The 17,844-nt window shown below is 39.6% G+C and overlaps 2 protein-coding genes and 1 long non-coding RNA gene across 62 annotated transcripts in view; 2 read left to right on the forward strand and 1 right to left on the reverse strand.

Moving 5' to 3' along the window:
- COL4A3 (collagen type IV alpha 3 chain) overlaps positions 1–5,240 on the forward strand; it is a 148,241-nt gene extending 143,001 nt beyond the window's left edge. For 5 of the 6 annotated variants that reach the window (XM_078328701.1, XM_078328700.1, XM_078328702.1 and 2 more), the window contains exons 48-52: positions 427–636; positions 1,596–1,773; positions 1,896–2,010; positions 3,424–3,596; positions 4,448–5,240. In XM_078328701.1, coding sequence (XP_078184827.1) covers positions 427–636; positions 1,596–1,773; positions 1,896–2,010; positions 3,424–3,596; positions 4,448–4,532 — 761 coding nt within the window. In that variant the 3' untranslated portion in view covers positions 4,533–5,240. The remainder of the gene's footprint in view (positions 1–426; positions 637–1,595; positions 1,774–1,895; positions 2,011–3,423; positions 3,597–4,447) is intronic. The other variant, XM_008999620.5, reaches the window with a different exon arrangement.
- LOC144576721 (uncharacterized) overlaps positions 1–15,838 on the reverse strand; it is a 152,494-nt gene extending 136,656 nt beyond the window's left edge. For 6 of the 7 annotated variants that reach the window (XR_013519137.1, XR_013519139.1, XR_013519133.1 and 3 more), the window contains exon 1: positions 15,747–15,838. This is a non-coding gene — a long non-coding RNA (uncharacterized LOC144576721). Of the gene's footprint in view, positions 1–11,135; positions 11,234–15,746 lie in introns of all 7 variants that reach the window. The other variant, XR_013519134.1, reaches the window with a different exon arrangement.
- Positions 15,839–15,879: 41 nt separating this feature from the next.
- The window catches only part of MFF (mitochondrial fission factor), a 34,053-nt gene continuing 32,088 nt past the window's right edge, over positions 15,880–17,844 (forward strand). For 28 of the 49 annotated variants that reach the window (XM_017973761.4, XM_008999594.5, XM_017973768.4 and 25 more), the window contains exon 1: positions 15,880–16,059. The gene's annotated coding sequence lies outside the window, so the exon portion shown is untranslated. Of the gene's footprint in view, positions 16,297–17,844 lie in introns of all 49 variants that reach the window. The other 21 variants (XM_035305931.3, XM_078328708.1, XM_078328710.1 and 18 more) reach the window with 2 other exon arrangements.

The following is a 17,844-nucleotide window of genomic DNA, read 5'->3' on the forward strand; positions in this document are numbered from 1 at the left end:
GTAAATTTATCAAAACCATAATTTTTAAATTATCTACTTGAATAGACTTGAAGTTGTAGATATTTGATTTTTTCCCCCATCACACTGTAGGAGGATTCATTCATTATTCAGAAAAAACATTCATAAGACCTACCACTGTGCCAGGCCTCACAGAGGAATTGAAAGATAAAGACCTGATCTCAAAAAACTCATCAGATACACACAAAGATTGTAAAGAAGAGGCACTGTGTGATAAACTGCTTAACATTTAATAATATAGTTTGACCATTTTTATAAGCCACTCTTCTCTAGGATTTCTTTCAATATTTGGGGTTCAACAGATACACACACACACACACACACACACACACATGCGTATTTAAATCAGTACTTTGAAAAACGGGTTTAAGATTTCGTGTTGCAATATTTAGAATGTGTTTTTTGAAGGACCACCTGGATCAGACGGATTACCCGGTTTGAAGGGAAAACCTGGAGACATTGGATCACCTGCAACCTGGACGACGAGAGGCTTTGTCTTCACCCGACACAGTCAAACCACAGCAATTCCTTCATGTCCAGAAGGGACAGTGCCACTCTACAGTGGGTTTTCTTTTCTTTATGTACAAGGAAATCAACGAGCCCACGGACAAGACCTTGGTAATGCCCCAGGCCTAGTTGCCAGTTGTGTTGTTCCACATGCAGACTGTAAATCTTTATAGCGTAGGATGCTTCCTTCTGAAGTTAAGTGTAAACAACCTTGACTATCTCCTGGCACATTTTAAAGAGAGCAAAAAAAAAAACAACACTGGCCTAATTTTCTTTCTGGAATGTAAAATGCTGGAAGGAGCTAGCTTGGGAATGCGAACCTACCTCCTCCCATTCAATGCAAACAATTTGCCTCTAAAACCCCCAAAACACCTGTCTGTGTTTATCTTTTTGATGTTTTTCCTTTTTTTTGAGACAGGGTCTTACTTTCGACACCCAGGCTGGAGTGCAGTGGTGCAATCACTGCTCACTGCAGCCTCAACAGGCTCAAGAAATCCTCCCAACTCAGCCTCCCCAGTAGCTAGGACTACAGGCACACACCACTACACCCAGCTAACTTTTTTGATTTTCAGTAGAGATGAAGTCTGGCTATATTGCCAAGGCTTGTCTTGAACTCTTAAGTTCAAGCAATTCTCCCTTCTCAGCCTCCCAAAGCGCTGAGATTACAGGCGTGAGCCACCATGCCCAGCCCACCCATCTGCTCTTTAATCCCACAAGTAACATCTTTTCTAAACCTTTATCTGGTTATTAGCTATTATGTACATATGAATAAGTGGGAATACTTTGAAGCAAAAACACTGTCCCAATTGATCTATGCTAGCCCCCAAATCCTAGATCAATTAGAAAGGGCCACAGTAGGTATCAAAGGTGGGAGAAAGAGTATTTGTTTGCCTATCAGACCTTTGATTTCTATCAGTACGAAAACTTTTCAATACTTTGCAGATAACTCTTTTGTGTTGTCTTTGTCCAGTTTTTGCTGCAGGTTATGTTTTAATTAGCTTCTCTCGAATAATGATGACAAAAATAACTTTAACTTACTGAAAATGATACTCAGTCTGATGTTTCATTAGGAACTCTTGGCAGCTGCCTGCAGCGATTTACCACAATGCCATTCTTATTCTGCAATATCAATGATGTATGTAATTTCGCATCTCGAAATGATTATTCATACTGGCTGTCAACACCAGCTCTGATGCCAATGAACATGGCTCCCATTACTGGCAGGGCCCTTGAGCCTTACATAAGCAGGTAAAAATCCAATCCCTTAGTTTTACAATGGGACCAAGTGAATCACTTCCCTTGGAATGTAAGGCGGCACATCACAGTGCAGAAAGTGGCAATGCTGCCATAGTCTTTGTTTCATATTACAGATGCACTGTCTGTGAAGGTCCTGCGATCGTCATAGCCGTTCACAGTCAAACCACTGACATTCCTCCATGTCCTCATGGCTGGATTTCTCTCTGGACAGGATTTTCTTTCATCATGGTGAGGAGAAAAGGAACAGGAAGTTTACAGTAAAGACTAGCTGTAGAATTTTACACTGTGCTTGGTCACATGTGGTTCCCAGAGTCAATGCTGCCTGGTATCAGTATGTGCAACATGTTGAATAGACATTTTCTTGAAAATCTACAAATACAGTTTTGTTTTGTTTTTAATTTTGGTAAATAATGGAGTATTTAAAAAAGACCTCTCAGAAAAAGATTACCTACAAATTCTATTATGGCATTCAGGTGAATAGTAGCTGCCATTTATTGATAATGGAATGCCTCTTTTTAAATTATTTTTATCTTTTGAGACAGAGTCTCGCTCTGTCACCCTGGTTGGAGTGCAGTGGCTTGATCTTGGCTCACTGCAACCTCTGCTTCTCAGGTTCAAGTGATTCTCCTGCCTTAGCCTGCCAAGTAGCTGGAATTACAGGTGTGCACCACCACACCGGGCTAAATTTTGTACTTTTTATTATTTTATTTTTTAGTAGAGACAGGGTTTCACCATATTAGCCAGGCTTGTTTCAAACTCCTGATCTGCAGTGATCTGCCCACCTCAGTGCTGCCTCCCAAAGTGCTGGAATTGCAGGCGTTGAGTCACTGCACTCAGCCTGGAATATCTATTTTTTATGTGATAGCTACTCTATATACATTCTCTGTAATTTTTATGAAAATGCTGAAAGGTAATTTCTATCATCTACAGTTTTACAAACAAGAATGAACCAATTTCCCCAAGGTCTTACAACTATTTAGTGGAAAAGATAGGATTTGAACCCAGGTCTGTCTGCTCCAAAATCTTTGTGCTCCTTTGACATTCATATGGAGATAAAAGCAAAGAAAAACAGCCTTTTAAAGAAAAAGCTTTCAGATGTAAATGCTAGTGAAGAAGTCTATGGACTGGCCATATGTGACTGTGATGATTGTCACAGCTGCACACAGGTAGTTATTTCTTTTTTCTTTTTTCTTTTTTTTTTTTCTTGAGACAGAATCTCCCTCTGTCACCCACGCTGGAGTGCAGTGGCGCCATCTTGGTTCACTGTAATTTCTGCCTCCTAGGTTCAAGCGATTCTCCTGCCTCAGCCTCCTGAGTAGCTTGGACTACAGGCACATGCCACCACGCCAGCTAATTTTTGTATTTTAATACAGGCGTGGTTTCACCATGTTGGCCAGACTGACCTCAAATTCCTGACCTCAAGTGATCCACCCACCTACGCCTCCCAAAGAGCTGGGATTACAGGCATGAGCCACTGCGCCTGGCCACATAGGTGGTTATTTCTAATCTGTAGCATTGCTTATGATCATTCTCCCCCTTCTCTACTCACAGTCACCCATTCAGTCAAAAAAAAAAGGACAGAATTGAAAATTTGAACCCCAATGGACAGAGTGTTTATTCAGATTTTTTAAATTGTGGTAGTTCACAAGTGCAGGTTCTGAGGGTGCTGGGCAAGCACTGGCCTCCCCTGGCTCCTGCCTGGAAGAATTCCGAGCCAGCCCATTTCTTGAATGTCATGGAAGAGGAACGTGCAACTACTATTCAAATTCCTACAGTTTCTGGCTGGCTTCATTAAACCCAGAAAGAATGTTCAGGTAACTATTCACCATCAAGCTTAATCTAATGACACGATTGCAGAACTATTCAAAGGTTGCCTGTGCTCTTGTGTCAGCGAGTAGCCATGATCTTGTACAACTGTGCCAATAAAGACAAAAATATGTGTTTTTGTCATCACTAAACACATTTAACATTTGTGTGTAAATTTATAGTAAATTACTTGATATAACCACTAAATGATCTTCTCATCTGAATTTACTGTATTGAAAGACTTGTGAATAATGTGGATTATTTAAAGGGTGGGAGTAATTTTTATTACAAAAAAGATGATATATAAGTTTTCATCAAGGCCTATGTTTCTTTAGTGCTGCTGAATATGACTAAAATTATAAAATGCTACCATATATACCTTTTTAGAAATATACTTCTTCCATAAAGAGAAATAGTCCTATAACAAATTTCTTTTTTGTTTGTTTGTTTTTGTTTTTGTTTTTTTGAGATGGAGTCTTACTCTGTCACCCAGGCTAGAGTACAGTGGCACAATCTTCACACACTTCAACCTCCACTTCCCAGGTTCAAGTGATTCTCCTGCCTCAGCTTCCCAAGTAGCTGGAATTACAGGCATGTGCCATGACATCCAGCTCATTTTTGTATTTTTACTAGACACGGGTTTTCACCATGTTGGCCAGGCTGGTCTTGAACTCCTGACCTCAAGTGATCCTCCCACCTCAGCCTCGCAAAGTGCTGGGATTACAGGCGTGAGCCACCACACCCAGCCCTGTGATAAATTTCAAAATAGTGACAATATTCATTAATAAAACTCAAACTCAGCAAGTATTCCCTTTTATGCATAAATCAATGAGATTTTTTTGATTTGTTTTTATTCCAGAAAGCCTATTCCATCAACTGTGAAAGCTGGGGAATTAGAAAAAATAATAAGTCGCTGTCAGGTGTGCATGAAGAAAAGACAATGAAGCTAAAAAAGACAGCAGAACTGCTATTTTTCATCCTAAAGAAGGAAGTAATGACAGAGCATGCTTTTACTTAGTATTTTTCTTTACTCAAACAATATTGCTCCATGGTGATTTAGTAAGAAGTTTCAGTTTGTTTCCTCACAGAACAAAGTAGTTCTTCCAAGTCAGTTCTGTGATCTGGGTCTCTAAATCTGCGCTGTGTCAAAGTTCCCTGTGGCAAGGCAGCAACTATTCACAAAATATCACCAAAAACCTATTCCACTTGTATCCAAGGCACTGTCACTATGGCGATTGTATGAAGTTTGAATGCTACAAGTTATGAAATATTGGTCCACTGGATTCCTACATTTGTCCTCTTCTCTTCCTGTCTTTAAGACTCAGGGAGGCTAAATCAGTGTTTGATTGCCCTGCCACCCCTTCCTGAAGCTTCAGACCCTGGGTAGGGGAAGAGAAGGAGGGATGTGGTATCCTGGAACATCGTGTATAGAACTGGACTTTCAGTCCTGCTGAGGACCGTAAGGCCTGACAGAACACAGAGTTGAACTGAGGTTCATGGGTTTTCCAGGACTGTTTCAAACATACTCACAGCAAAGGGCAAAAGGGGGATTCCCTGATGGAATCATAAAAGCCTTGGAAATACTGTATGGTTTGTTTTGTTAGTTTTTAAAGATTTTTTGTTTGTTCATTTATTAAATTCATTTCACTGCAGCACTAAAGTCTGCTTATATTCAAAGCATATAGCATTTTCCCCTTAGTGAATTCGTTTCCAAAGGATATTATTACGTACATACTATGAAATATGCATAACTTTAACTTCTCTTTTACCAGCATACCCATACAAATAATAACAAGATACTATTTATGAAATGTGCACTTTATCCCCATCCCATAAATGTTGGTGCATACCTTACATAATGGAGCAGTTCAATAATCCATTGAAAGAACTTAAGGCATTTGTTGGTTTATCAGACTCAGAATCTATTTGTTCATTGCTCTGAATATGTCATCATTCTAGGTTTTACAGATTTATTCCTTTGTTACTTCTCTAATTCTTCCTTTGTTAAAAAAAAAGCAACACTTTTTATGTTATATATTATTACAAAGCATATTCAAAGAGTCCATTGTTTTAAATTCTTAATGTATCAAACTGTATAAATTGGCAGCTGTATGTCTTAAAACTTGCTTTTCAATATGTTGATACATTCCCAAGGTTACTTAATTCAACTTAACAATCATGTTATTCAGGACCAAGCGTGTCCCAGACACTGTGCTAACCTACAGAGATGCTAAGAGAAAATAGGAACTTGTTTCTGATCTAATATACCAGAAAAAGCAACTCGTTGCTGTATTAAGAATCTCACATATACAAGTTGCTTCCCTCCCCTCTCATTTTTTCTTCCTTTCGCTGATTTTCTACTCCATCATGATAATTCAGCAGACCCAAGTAAATGTTAAAAATAAGGTCTATGCTTAGGGAAAACCCAAAACTTCCAGTTTCTCTTTTAAAAAGCTAAGAGAAGATAAAGTCTGAATAATAGTAAGAAAACAAAGATCCACAAACATTAAACTAGTGTTATACTTGACAATAACACTATTTGATGAGTCCAGACATCAAGAGACAAAGCTTTGCTCTTTTTTTTCAGGCTATTGCTTCAATCTCAATTGCTCTGTAAGTGAAAATGTGACCCAGAGGACAGCACAGACTATGGCCATGGTTCACATGGTTTACATCCTTCACTGCTCACGTGACAGCTGTCAGGCCATTTTTACATGTAAACTAAGATATGCAGCATTTCACTTATTTAGATTCATTTAATGAATACATTTTTCTGCTTTAAAAATGTCTTACTGTCCCAAGCATACTATAGTGGCACGTAGAGCTCGCTCATCTCTACAAACCCTCCACAGGCCAGTAGTTCTCAAAGTGTGGTCCCTGGAAGGGCAGCATCAGTATCATGTGGGAACTTGTCACAGATGCAGATTCTAGGAACCACTCCAATCCTACAGAATCAGAAATTCTTGGGGGAGGGCCTGAAAAATCTGTGTTTTACCAAGCCTGCCATGTGATTCTGATGTACTCCAAATACAGAGAAAAACTGTTCCAGACAAATACCTAAGCAACAGCTCCACAGTCAGTGACCCGAAATGGCTGGCTACAACTGCTCTACCCATGTCTCTTTTTAAAGTTCAAACTCACAGGTGACTCTAGGGTCATCTACTTTACTCATAAGTAAAAGCCTTAGACTGGTGCTAATGTCAAACCACTGGCCTCCATTCAGGCCTCCATCTTCTCATGCCCTCTTATCAGTATTTAACTTTTGAGGAAGAGAAGTGATGCTAAAACCTGAAATTCCAGTGAAGCCATATGAACCGCTGTTCAGTCGTACTTCTAAGTAAAGTCTTAGAAGTACTTCAGCACTAAATTATAGCTCATGTGCATTATTGTCCAGACAACTGTGAGTAGCTTATACAATTAGGAAGATTTAATATTACAGATACAATATAAACCGTTCCTTTAAAATTGGGCCTTCAACTTTGGAATTCCACAGTGTGTTAAAATAACATTTCTCAGAGGTCTTTCGGCAAGATAAACATTATTAAGCAACTTATTTATAAAAGTATTAAAACAATGCTTACATTTGAATTTGATGGCTAACTTACAAAGACTTTTCTGTGTATCAAATGTAACTTACTGCTACTAAACTTAATTTAATATTTACTCTATAACCAAATGAAATATATTTAAAATATATTTAATATTTTATATTGTTATATCCTGACAAGATTATAATATTTTAATGTACTAATATTTCTGTAATTATATCTAAAATATTATTTTATTGTATTGCCTAAGAATAAAAAATTTTTAAATTGAAACTGGTCCTCTTTTTTCAAAATGAAAATCAATTTGTTTTAGGATTGTAAGAACAATGAATGTTCACTGTAAAAAGAACAGACAATACGGAAAATACAAAGAAGACTATGGCCATGATCTAATCCTCACCCCCATCCATGATAAGTGATAAATCTATTTTTAAACAAAAATGACATAAAAGGATGCTATTTTATCACCAGGTTTTTAAAAACTTAATACATAGTGGATACATTTTCACACCAACAGACAAGCATTAATCATCATTTGCACCACAGTTCATTGTATGGACTTGTAACCTAGGACAATGAATCCCCAATGACAGACATTTTATTTAGTTATATTATAGACATATTATACCTATGTCACCACAGGTTTGTCCAATCATTTCTTTAGGATAAATTTCTAGAAGGAACACTGTAGAGTCAAAGGTCTCACACAATCTTAGGCTTTTGATATATATACAAAAATGCCCTCCGGAAAGGTTTCTAGAATTTTCGGCTGCATCAACCATGTAATGAAAACACTCATTTCCCTATTAATTTACCAATACTGAATATTGCTGTTTTTTTTACATTTTTGCCTATTTCATTGCATCGAGACAGAATATTTGCCACTTTTAATTAGCATTTGTTTTTAATTAAAGAAGTATTTTGATAATTGCCTGTTTCCCTGTGAAGGACCTAATCATATCTTTGCTCATTTTTCTATTGAGGTATTTAAGAAGGCTTTATAAATTGGTAAGAAAGGCATATAGATTACAGAAATTATGGGTCATATATTTTCATAAATGTTTCCCATTTATAATACAAATACTCCTTATTCAAGGAAAACAATTCATAAAATTTCAAATGTAGAGAGTTGGTAAAGAAAAAGGTTTTAATATGCAAAATAGAGGCTGGGCACAGTGGCTCATGCCTGTAATCCCAGCACTTTGGGAGATCAAGGTGGGTAGATCACTTGAGGTCATGAGTTTGAGACCAGCCTGGTCAACATGGTGAAATCCCATTCCTTCTAAAAATACAAAACTTCTCTGTGCATGGTGGCAGGCACCTGTAATCCTGCTACTAGGGAGGCTGGGGCAGGAGAATGGCTTGAATCCAGGAGGCAAAGGTTGCAGTGAGTCAAGATCACACCACTACACTCTGGCCTAAGCAACAGAGTGAGACTCTTGTCTTAAAAAAAAAATATATATATATATGTAAAATATGAAATATCATAGAGAAGAAACTTTCAGGTTGCATTAAATGACAATAAAGATATAATCAAGGGAAGAAATGGAATGAATAGATGGTGATCCTGGGCAATAATTCTAAGAAGACCAAGAAAATTGTTGCTCACATAAATACTTTAGAAATACTGTCACTGTCATAGGTGGGCCAAAATAATCTAATTTGAAAACACCTTGAGTAAAAAAGTACTAATCCATTTCAATAAACTTATTTTATGTATATATATATATATATATATATGTATGTTTTTTTAATTGCACTTTAGGTTCTGGGGTACATGTGCAGAACATGCAGGATTGTCACATAGGTACATACATGGCAATGTGGTTTGCTGCCTCCATCCCCCCATCACCTGTATCTGGCATTTCTTCCCATGTTACCCCTCCCCAACCTCCCTACCCACTGCTGTCCCTCTTCTAGTCTCTCCCAACAGACCCCAGTGTGTGATACTCCCCTCCCTGTGTCCATGTGTTCTCACTGAACTTACTTTTACTTTAAGTAAGTCAAAGAATGAATGCTGTGTTTGGGCATATTTTCTTTCTATTTATAAGCTCATTTGGAAAGAAAAATTTTGATTAGGCCCTCATGCAGGAGACTGACAAAAAAAGTGACTGCCTCCTTCAATTTGTGCCATAAGCATCTAACTCATTTCACCCTAATCCCAGCTCTGCCTACTAGAAATTAACAGAAAATCAAACACAGAAGAAAAAGTAATTAGTTTTTAATAATCAGGCTAAATTTAAATATTTAGATAAATATGATCCTTCCTAGGATTTTGCAGACTCCATGCTTCTTCTAAAAGCATGAATGCTGAATGCTCAAAACCTCTTTAGAATATTGCTTTGGAATGATAATATCTTCAATTCCAATTTTTGAGCCAAACAAGGAGCTAGGTCTCTTTATTTTATATTGAAGACCTACAACATGTTTAACATGTTTGGTTCCACAGCATAAACTTAGATGAGTGAGATACAAACTTTGGTCTCAAATGTGGAGTTTACAATCTGGCAGGGGAAATAAGACAAAAGCACGGATAACTTTAATACTAGACAGAACATGATTAAGTGCTCTAAGGGACCACAAATACTAGTTCAAAAGTAGGAGGCCTCAGGAAAGAATTCATAAAAGAGGGGATATTTTCAGTATTCCTTTAAGGGGAGTTAGGAGTTCAAGAAGCAGAAGATGGTCAGAATCAGGGTGGCATTCCAGGTAGCAGAATTAGCATAGATGAAGCTAAGTAGTTAGGAATGGATAAGGCAATCTCAGGGAACAATTAACGGTCAAGAATATATGACATATATTTATATACATACACAGTGGTAAGTAAAGCAGCATGGCAGGAGGTTAAGACCATGTTGGGCAGAGTTTAGAATACCAAGTTGAACCTGTACTCCATTGATTGCCACTAGAGATTCAGTGAAGATTTTGAGGAAAATAAGTGGAATTATTAAATAAACAATAACCTGGAAGATCTAATATTTAATATATGGTACTTGTTAGACAATTTTATAGTTTCAAATGTTTTTTTTTAATTGCTGGGTTGCTGTTATGAACTTTTGGATTTGAAGATAACTATAAATCATCAATTTTCTTTGAACCTGGGGCTTCATATTTGAGTTGTCACAATTTGTAAACACAGGTTCTATGTAGACCCAATGTCTAAGATGAATTAGAGTAAGAAAAATATTGGAAATGGGGAGGCCAGTTGAAAGGATAACAGCCCAGATGATGGGTGATCATCTAGGAGTAGGAACAAAAAGGACAGATAAAGCAAAGAGCTGGCATTGAAGAGGGAGAATCTAAAGGATGAAAGATACTAGGGAAAATAAACCATTTTACCAAAAAGACACATGTTCATCACAGCACTGTTCACAATAGCAAAGACAGAGAATCAACTAGGTGCCAATCAATGGTGGATTAGATAAAGAAATTGTGGTACATACACACCATGGAATACTACACAGCCACAAAAAAAAGAAAGAAATGATGTCCTTTGCAGCAACATGGATGCAGGTGGACCATTATTCTAAGTGACTTAACACAGGAGCAGATAAACAAACATCACATTTTCTGACTTAGAAGTGGTAGCTAAGCGTTGGGTACACATGGACATAAAGAGGGCAACAACAGATACTAGGAACTACCAGACGTGGGAGAGGGAGATGGGGGCAAAGGCTGAAAAACCACCTAGTGGGTACTATGCTCACTACTTGAGTGACAAGATCATTCATACCCCAAACTCAGCTTCACACAATATACGCATGTAACAAACCTGCACATTTACCCCTAAAATCTAAAATAAAAGTGAATTAAAAAAACAAAGGATGCTGTGGCTAGGTGTGTGGTTCATACCTATAATCCCAGAACTTTGGGAGGCCAAGGTGGGTGGATCACCTGAGGTCAGGAGTTTGAGACCAGCCTGGCCAACATGGTGAAACCCCATCTCTACTAAAAATATAATGAAATATATATATATTAGCTAGGAGTGGTGGCGGGTACCTGTTCTCTCAGCTACTCAGGAGGCTGAGACAGGAGAACTGCTTGAATCCAGAAGGCAGAGGTTGCAGTGAGCTGAGATCCCTCCATTGCACTCCAGCCTGGGCGACAAAAGTGAATCTGTCTCAAAAAAAAGATGTATGTGTACAGAAATCCCTTATAAGGGGTTTACTGTGAAAACTGGCTCATGCAATTGTGGAGACTGAAACATCCCATGATATGCTATTCCACAATATGCATCTCCACAAGCTGGAGAAACAGGAAAACTAGTAGCATGGCTGAGTTAAAGTTTGAAGGCCTGAGAATGTGAGGACCACTGGTGCAAGTCCTGGAGTCCAAAGCCTAGAGAATCTGGAGGTCTCATGTTCAAGGGCAAGAGAAGTATCCCAACTCCAGAAGAGAGAGAGCAACTTCGCCTTGCCTCTGCTTTTTGTTCCATATGGGCCCTCAGCTGATTGAACGGTGCCTGCCCACATTGGTAAGGGTAGATCTTCCTTACTCAATCCCCTGATTAAACTGTCAGTCTCTTCCAGCAACAACCTCACAGGCATACCCAGAAATAAAGGTTTATCAGTGATCTACATACCCTTTAATACAGTCAAGTTGACACCTAAAATTAACCATCACATGGGACTTGGGTGACAGTGAAAGATAACTTCAGTACTTTGAACCCTAATGACTAGAAAAATAACCCAGCCATTAATTGAAAAAAAGGAATTCAGGAGACGGTATCTGGAGCAAGAAGAGGGAGAAAAAATTTGAGTTGGAAACCCTGCTGGGATCAAAGCTCCAGTGGGACACTTAAGCAGAATTGCCTAGAACTATGCAATAGCATAAGACTAGGTGGATAACTTAGATTTACATAGCACCCTCCCACAAAAGATTTGAGGCAAGCATGGCTGCAAAAATTGTCAATGATGGATTACATCATAAGACAGGAAGGTCCACATTAATGGAGAAAAAAAGGAATATATATTACAATGAATACACATCGTTGTATATATATTAAATATAAACATATATTACATAAAATAAATATACATTACATAAAATGAGGGAGTTCCTGAATTAGGAAGAGAAAATGCCTTTTCTCTGAGAATTATCTACCAGATAGTGTTATGTACTTTGAGGCACAACACTATCTCATTTAATTTAACAAAAACCAAATGATGCAGGAAGATAAAGGACAATGAGGTTTATGGAAGAAGACATTGGGTTTGGTAACTGGATCGCAATCTTCATTTGAAAGTCATTTCAAAATGTTTTGCTTTGAGGGGAGCACAGAATTAAAAACCAAATTGTAAGTAATGAAGAAGTGGAAAGGTTAGTGGAAGCAGGAGGAACACGATTTCCAAAGGTTTGAAAGGTTATGATCATAGGTTGGTGCAAAAGTAATTGTGGCTTTTGCCATTGACAGTAACAGCAAACTGCAATTATCTTTGCACTGTTGATGAAAAAAGGCAAACTCTGTAAAATACTTTTAGAGATTTATTCTGAGCCAAATATGAGTCAGAATAAATGGCCATGTGTCATGGCCATGACCATGACACAGCCTTCAGGAGGTCCTGAGAACATGTGCCCAAGGTAGCTGGGATATTGCTTGGCTTTACATATGTTAGGGAGGCATGAAACATCAATGAAATACATTTAAGAAATACGTTGGTTTGGTTCAGAAAAGTGAGACAATTCCAAGCAGGGGCTTCCAGGCTATATAGGTAAATTTAAATATTTTCTGGTTAAAAATTGGTTGAGTTTATCTGAAGACCTGGGATCAACAGAACGGAAATGTTCAGGTTAAGATAAAGGATTGTGGAAGCCCAGTTTTATTGTGCAGAGGAAGCTCTCAGTAGACTTGAGAGAGGGAGAGAGAGAGAGAGAGAGCAGGCTGTAAAATGTTTCTTATTGGACCTAAAAAGGTGCCTGGCTCTTGGTTGATTATCTGCTAGATGTAGAAAGGAAGGAAAGAAAACTAAGCAAAAGGGAATTCTCTACAGGATGTGGATTTTTCCAACAAGAGAATTTGCAGGACAAATGGTATGGCAAGGAAATATATTTTAGGGTAAAATATCTTTATTTTCTTCCTTCTGTGCCAAAGTCAGCTTGGAAAGTAAGTCACAATATACAGGGTTAAATAAAACCCATCTAATGAGAATTTATGGTTTGGAGGGCATGACTCCCCATACCCCTTAGATAGGAATTTGGGCAGGATAAAAAAAATCAGAGCTTAGTCTTCAGCACCAACCTAATAGATGATCTCCCAATTTGATCTCTATCTTCCCACAAGGCTTATTGGTCTCTGTAGAGTAGTTGCAAGAGTTAAAGAAAGAAGAGAGAAACATGAAAAGCAGCTCAACAAAGATAAGTTTATTATGGAGAACATACCTGAGAGAGGCTTCTGGTCAATTTTGGTCAGAAACATCTTTCTTACAGACTAAGAGTACTTAAGGATTTAGGGTGAGAGAGCTTATCACAGGCTTGGAATGTTTCCATGTGGAGAAGTTTATTGTGGGTCTCTGGTTGGAGAGGAGGTTACCTGGGTCTGGCATGTCTCTGGTGGGAAAGGGGTTTATTTTAAGGTTGGAATGTTTCTGGTCAGAGGTGTCATTTGTGGTTTACGGTCATGCTAACATTAGCCATTAGGCTGATGCCCTTTTGGTTGGATTTAGGCGATTTTTGATCAAGGGGAACTTTAAAATGGCAGTGCTTGTCGAAGAGGGTGATGTGTCAAAATATGGCACTTTAGCATAAAGATTATTTTCAAGTCAAAGGCACTTAAAACAAAAAAGCAGATGCAAAAAGAGCACTGTGACTTTCCTTTTTCCTTCCTGAATGCAGGAGATAAAGCTTCCATATGAAAGGTGCCCTCCCTGTACCAGGAGGAAGGGAGATGTTCTCATCACCAGAGACAGGGAGTCAAAGCTGAGATACAACTGCACAAACTGATGGATTTTATTTTCACTTTGTTACACTTACCTTTATTTTCCTAGTCACTTCTGCATTAACTACACTAACCCAAACCTGTTTGTTTTCTCACATTTTCACAATGTACACTCTTTTTCGCCTTCCCTAGAAAAATGAATACCTGAAAAACAGTTAGGGTCCAACTGTTGATTTGGGTCTCCATTTTTCTAGGGAAGGCTCCAAAGTACATGTAAAACTTATTAAATAAAATTTGTATGCTTCCCTCCTGTTATATTTTATATCTCTGTTTTATGTCAGTGGGGACTAAACTCTGATTTTATCTTGCTCAAATTCCTACCTACCTGGTCTAGGGAGTCATGCCCTACAATCCATAAATTCTCATCAGATGGGTTTTATTTAACTCTATATGTTGTGACTTACTTTCCAATCCGACTCTGGCATAACATTATGAGACAAGAAAGAAAATCAAAACATTTTACTCCAAAACCTGTTTTTTGTTTTTGCCATATCTTGAAATGGCCCTGCAAAGCTGTCCTTTGTTGGGGGGAAAATCTGCATCTGTATAGAATCTCTATAAACATAGCTAGATCGTTTTCTTCCAGGTCCTGCCAATCCTAAAGATATTACTTAGGAGTCTAGCACCTTTTAAAGATCTGTATAGGAAACATTTGTCCTCTATTGTCTCTAAGGGCAGCCACTGTAAGACTTCAAAAGAATTCTCCACAATCTTTCATTTTAACCTGAACATTTCCTTTCTATGGATCCCAGGTCTTCAAATGTCAACCAGAAAATGTTTAAATGTACCTGCATGGAAGCCCCTGCTTTAAGCTGTCCCGCCTTTATGAACCAAACCAATGAATTTGTTATATGTATTTGATTCATGTCTCATCCCCCCTAAAATATATAAAACCAAGCTGTTCCCCAACCAACTTGGGCACGTGTTCTCAGGACCTCCTGAGGGCTTTGTCACGGGCCACGCTCACTCATCTTTGGCTCAGAATAAATCTCTTCAAACATTTTACAGAGTTTGACGCTTTTCCTCAACATCAGTTTAATTCTTAGGCCCACTCAAGACCTCAAAAGAGAGGAGAAAATATTTTACTTTCCCTCCACCAGTGTTAAGAAGCGAAAGAACGCAATTCAGAGGGCTTCCCAAATCATTTTGAAGAATGGTAACATCTCTAGAATATCAATTAGATTGTAGAGGAGTACATAAGTCATGTGTACACCTTTAGGTGTTTGTGAAAACCGAGGTATACAAAATACTCCATTACTTGGCTTCCGTTCGTTCCCAAACTGGCAAGCGTGGTACCGGGAGCTCTAAGCAAGGGCTTCCTGGGGGGAGAGTCTGTGGTTGGGTGGTCAGATGCAGACGGCGCTCTCCCAAAGCTAAAGACGCTGCAACTACAGTGAAACCTAATTTCCCCTTTCTCGGTATTCTCACGGAAGACAAGGTCTGATCATCAGAAGACTTAAGGAGTAATCAAATTGGAATGCATGGAACCACTCGTGGAGCTGATTTACATATGAGGATTCCTAAGCCTCACAGCATAGAAATTTTGATGCAGATGGTCCTGAAAAAGTTATTTTAATTGGCTACCGAAGGTTTACCTTGCAAACACCAGGTTCTTAAAGATTACAAAATCTAATAAAGCTGAAGCGTGAATTAAACTTAACCGAAAGAAGCGTTACCTCAGGTCAGCTCACTTCGCCCACAACAAAGATGTCTGCGCATCGCTTATCACAGCCCCGTTGCTGTGCGCGGGCCCCACGTCCGCCCTTTTTGCGTCACATGACCAAGAACCCGCTTCCGCTACGGCTCCCTGAAGGGGCCCGCCCCGGCCTTGCGCGCTTCTGCCCTGGCCCTCTGCGGGCCGATTCTCCGGTGGGTACTGTACCTGGGCGCCTCCGTGCTCTAGGCCAACGGCCTCAGAGAGCGCCCGCTGGAGCGCCCCGGGAGCCGGAGGGCGGCGGTCCTCGCCGGGACCCTCCTGTGGGCCCAGGGGTGAGTGCTGATGTCTCCCCGACCCGCGACCCGCCGCCCGAGCTGAATGTCGGGCCTAGCGCCGCCGCAGAGACCCTCCGGCCAACAGAGGGACCAGCGGTGGCCCGGGCCCGCCGGTAGAGTCTCCCTGGCCGGAGCCCCGTCCCCGGGCCTCTTGCCTTCAGCCCTGCCCTTTCCTCCTACCCGGGACCTTGCGTCCCCGAGGAGAGCGAGCGAGAGAAGCGCCGTCTTCTGCAGGTGTTTTGGGCAAACCTTTTCACTCTCTGTGGTTCGGCGTTTCGTTTTGTGGTTTAATCCGGACTTTTCCGACTAGAAACTAGGAGTTTGGGAAGCAGCGGGAGTCCCGGCTTTGCAGGTCTTCACTTGTCCTTCTCTGCCAAGGCCCTGACACCTTCCAGTATGACCTTAAACCTGCCCTGTTTAAAAGGAGGTTTTTGTGTTGTGTTGTGGCCGGTTCATGTTGGAAAAGAAGGGCTTTGTTGGAAGCCCAGGTCGTGGCAACACGGGTGGCTGCGGGCCGCCCTGTCCGTCTATGAGCATCCTGGCTCGCAGGTGTGGCTTGCGGGCAGTTGCTCCTCGGGTTTCTTTCCTGGAGCTGGGAAGCTGGAGGGAAGCTGCGGTTTCTGAGCTTCTGACTTTTCTCTGCAGGACGTGTTGCATTATTGTAAAAGAAAACCTCTGGCTACGTCCCACAAAGTTACAGCAAAGGGCATTCTCAAGGGAAAAGCACCCTTTCAAAAGTGACATGTTTTAATTGCAGTAGATTAAGAGTAAAGCTTTCTGGCTCTTCTGCCCAAATATAGAATCATTTGTATTCAGGCCTCTTATCCACCAAGAAACTTAGAAGGCTTACGAATGTTTTCTCTCCCTTGGTGAAAAACATTTTTTTCTGCCTCAATTCCGTTGGCTAATGAGATCCCAAAAGAAAAACTCTTAGGAAAATTAGGACGATTAATGTTATACTTAGTAGTCTTTCCCCCATGCAATTAAATTGCTTGGGGGACCTACTATCTTTTGGTTTCAAAGGCTTGTATTTTAGTTTCGCTATTATTTCCAAAAGGAAATTGTGTTCTTTCCCTTCCTGTCTGATAGAGCTGCCTCCTTTCAGAAGTACAAAGCTTAGTTGTCGCTCTCCTCTCTTCCGGTGTTGAAACTTTTCTGTGGATGCATAGCCTTATTTTAAAGGTCATTAATATATAGTTTTCAAAGTTTCCAGTGACTTTAAATATTGGGGTTTTTTGGAAAGAACTGAAACAGGATGTGCAGAGAGGCCCATTTATGTGAACTAGATTCACACAGTAGGTGATGAAGAACTGGAGTTGTTTATTTTGTTTTGTTTTTATTTTTGTTTTTGTTTTCAGTTGGTAAGTATATAAACATTTGCAACCAAAATCAGTTTGACTCAAGTTGTTTCAGTGACTTCCTAGGCTTTCTGGGTTCCAGTGTTCTAATGTAGAAAATGAGAAAGTTGTGCTAGGAACCATTGTGTTCCAAAATGGGTATACGTTCCACTAGTGATATGTGACCTGACTCTAGGCCGTATATGGATGAGGATTTTTTTGTAATAGGATGTTTTTGCAATCTGTATTTTTATAGGTACGGCAAACTCAGGATTTTCTTTTACTATACATTTATTTAAGATTTTAAAAAGCAGAGTTTAAAAAATTAACTGTAGCTAAAAGTAAATGTACTCCGTGAACATGGTGGGGGGGGGGGAAACCATGGTAAGTTAGTTACTGGTGTTCGGAAACCACTGGGCTTCGAAAGTAGAAATCTGAAATCATC

This window comes from Callithrix jacchus, chromosome 6 (genome assembly GCF_049354715.1).
Source record: "Callithrix jacchus isolate 240 chromosome 6, calJac240_pri, whole genome shotgun sequence".
NCBI classification, from domain to species: domain Eukaryota; kingdom Metazoa; phylum Chordata; class Mammalia; order Primates; family Cebidae; genus Callithrix; species Callithrix jacchus.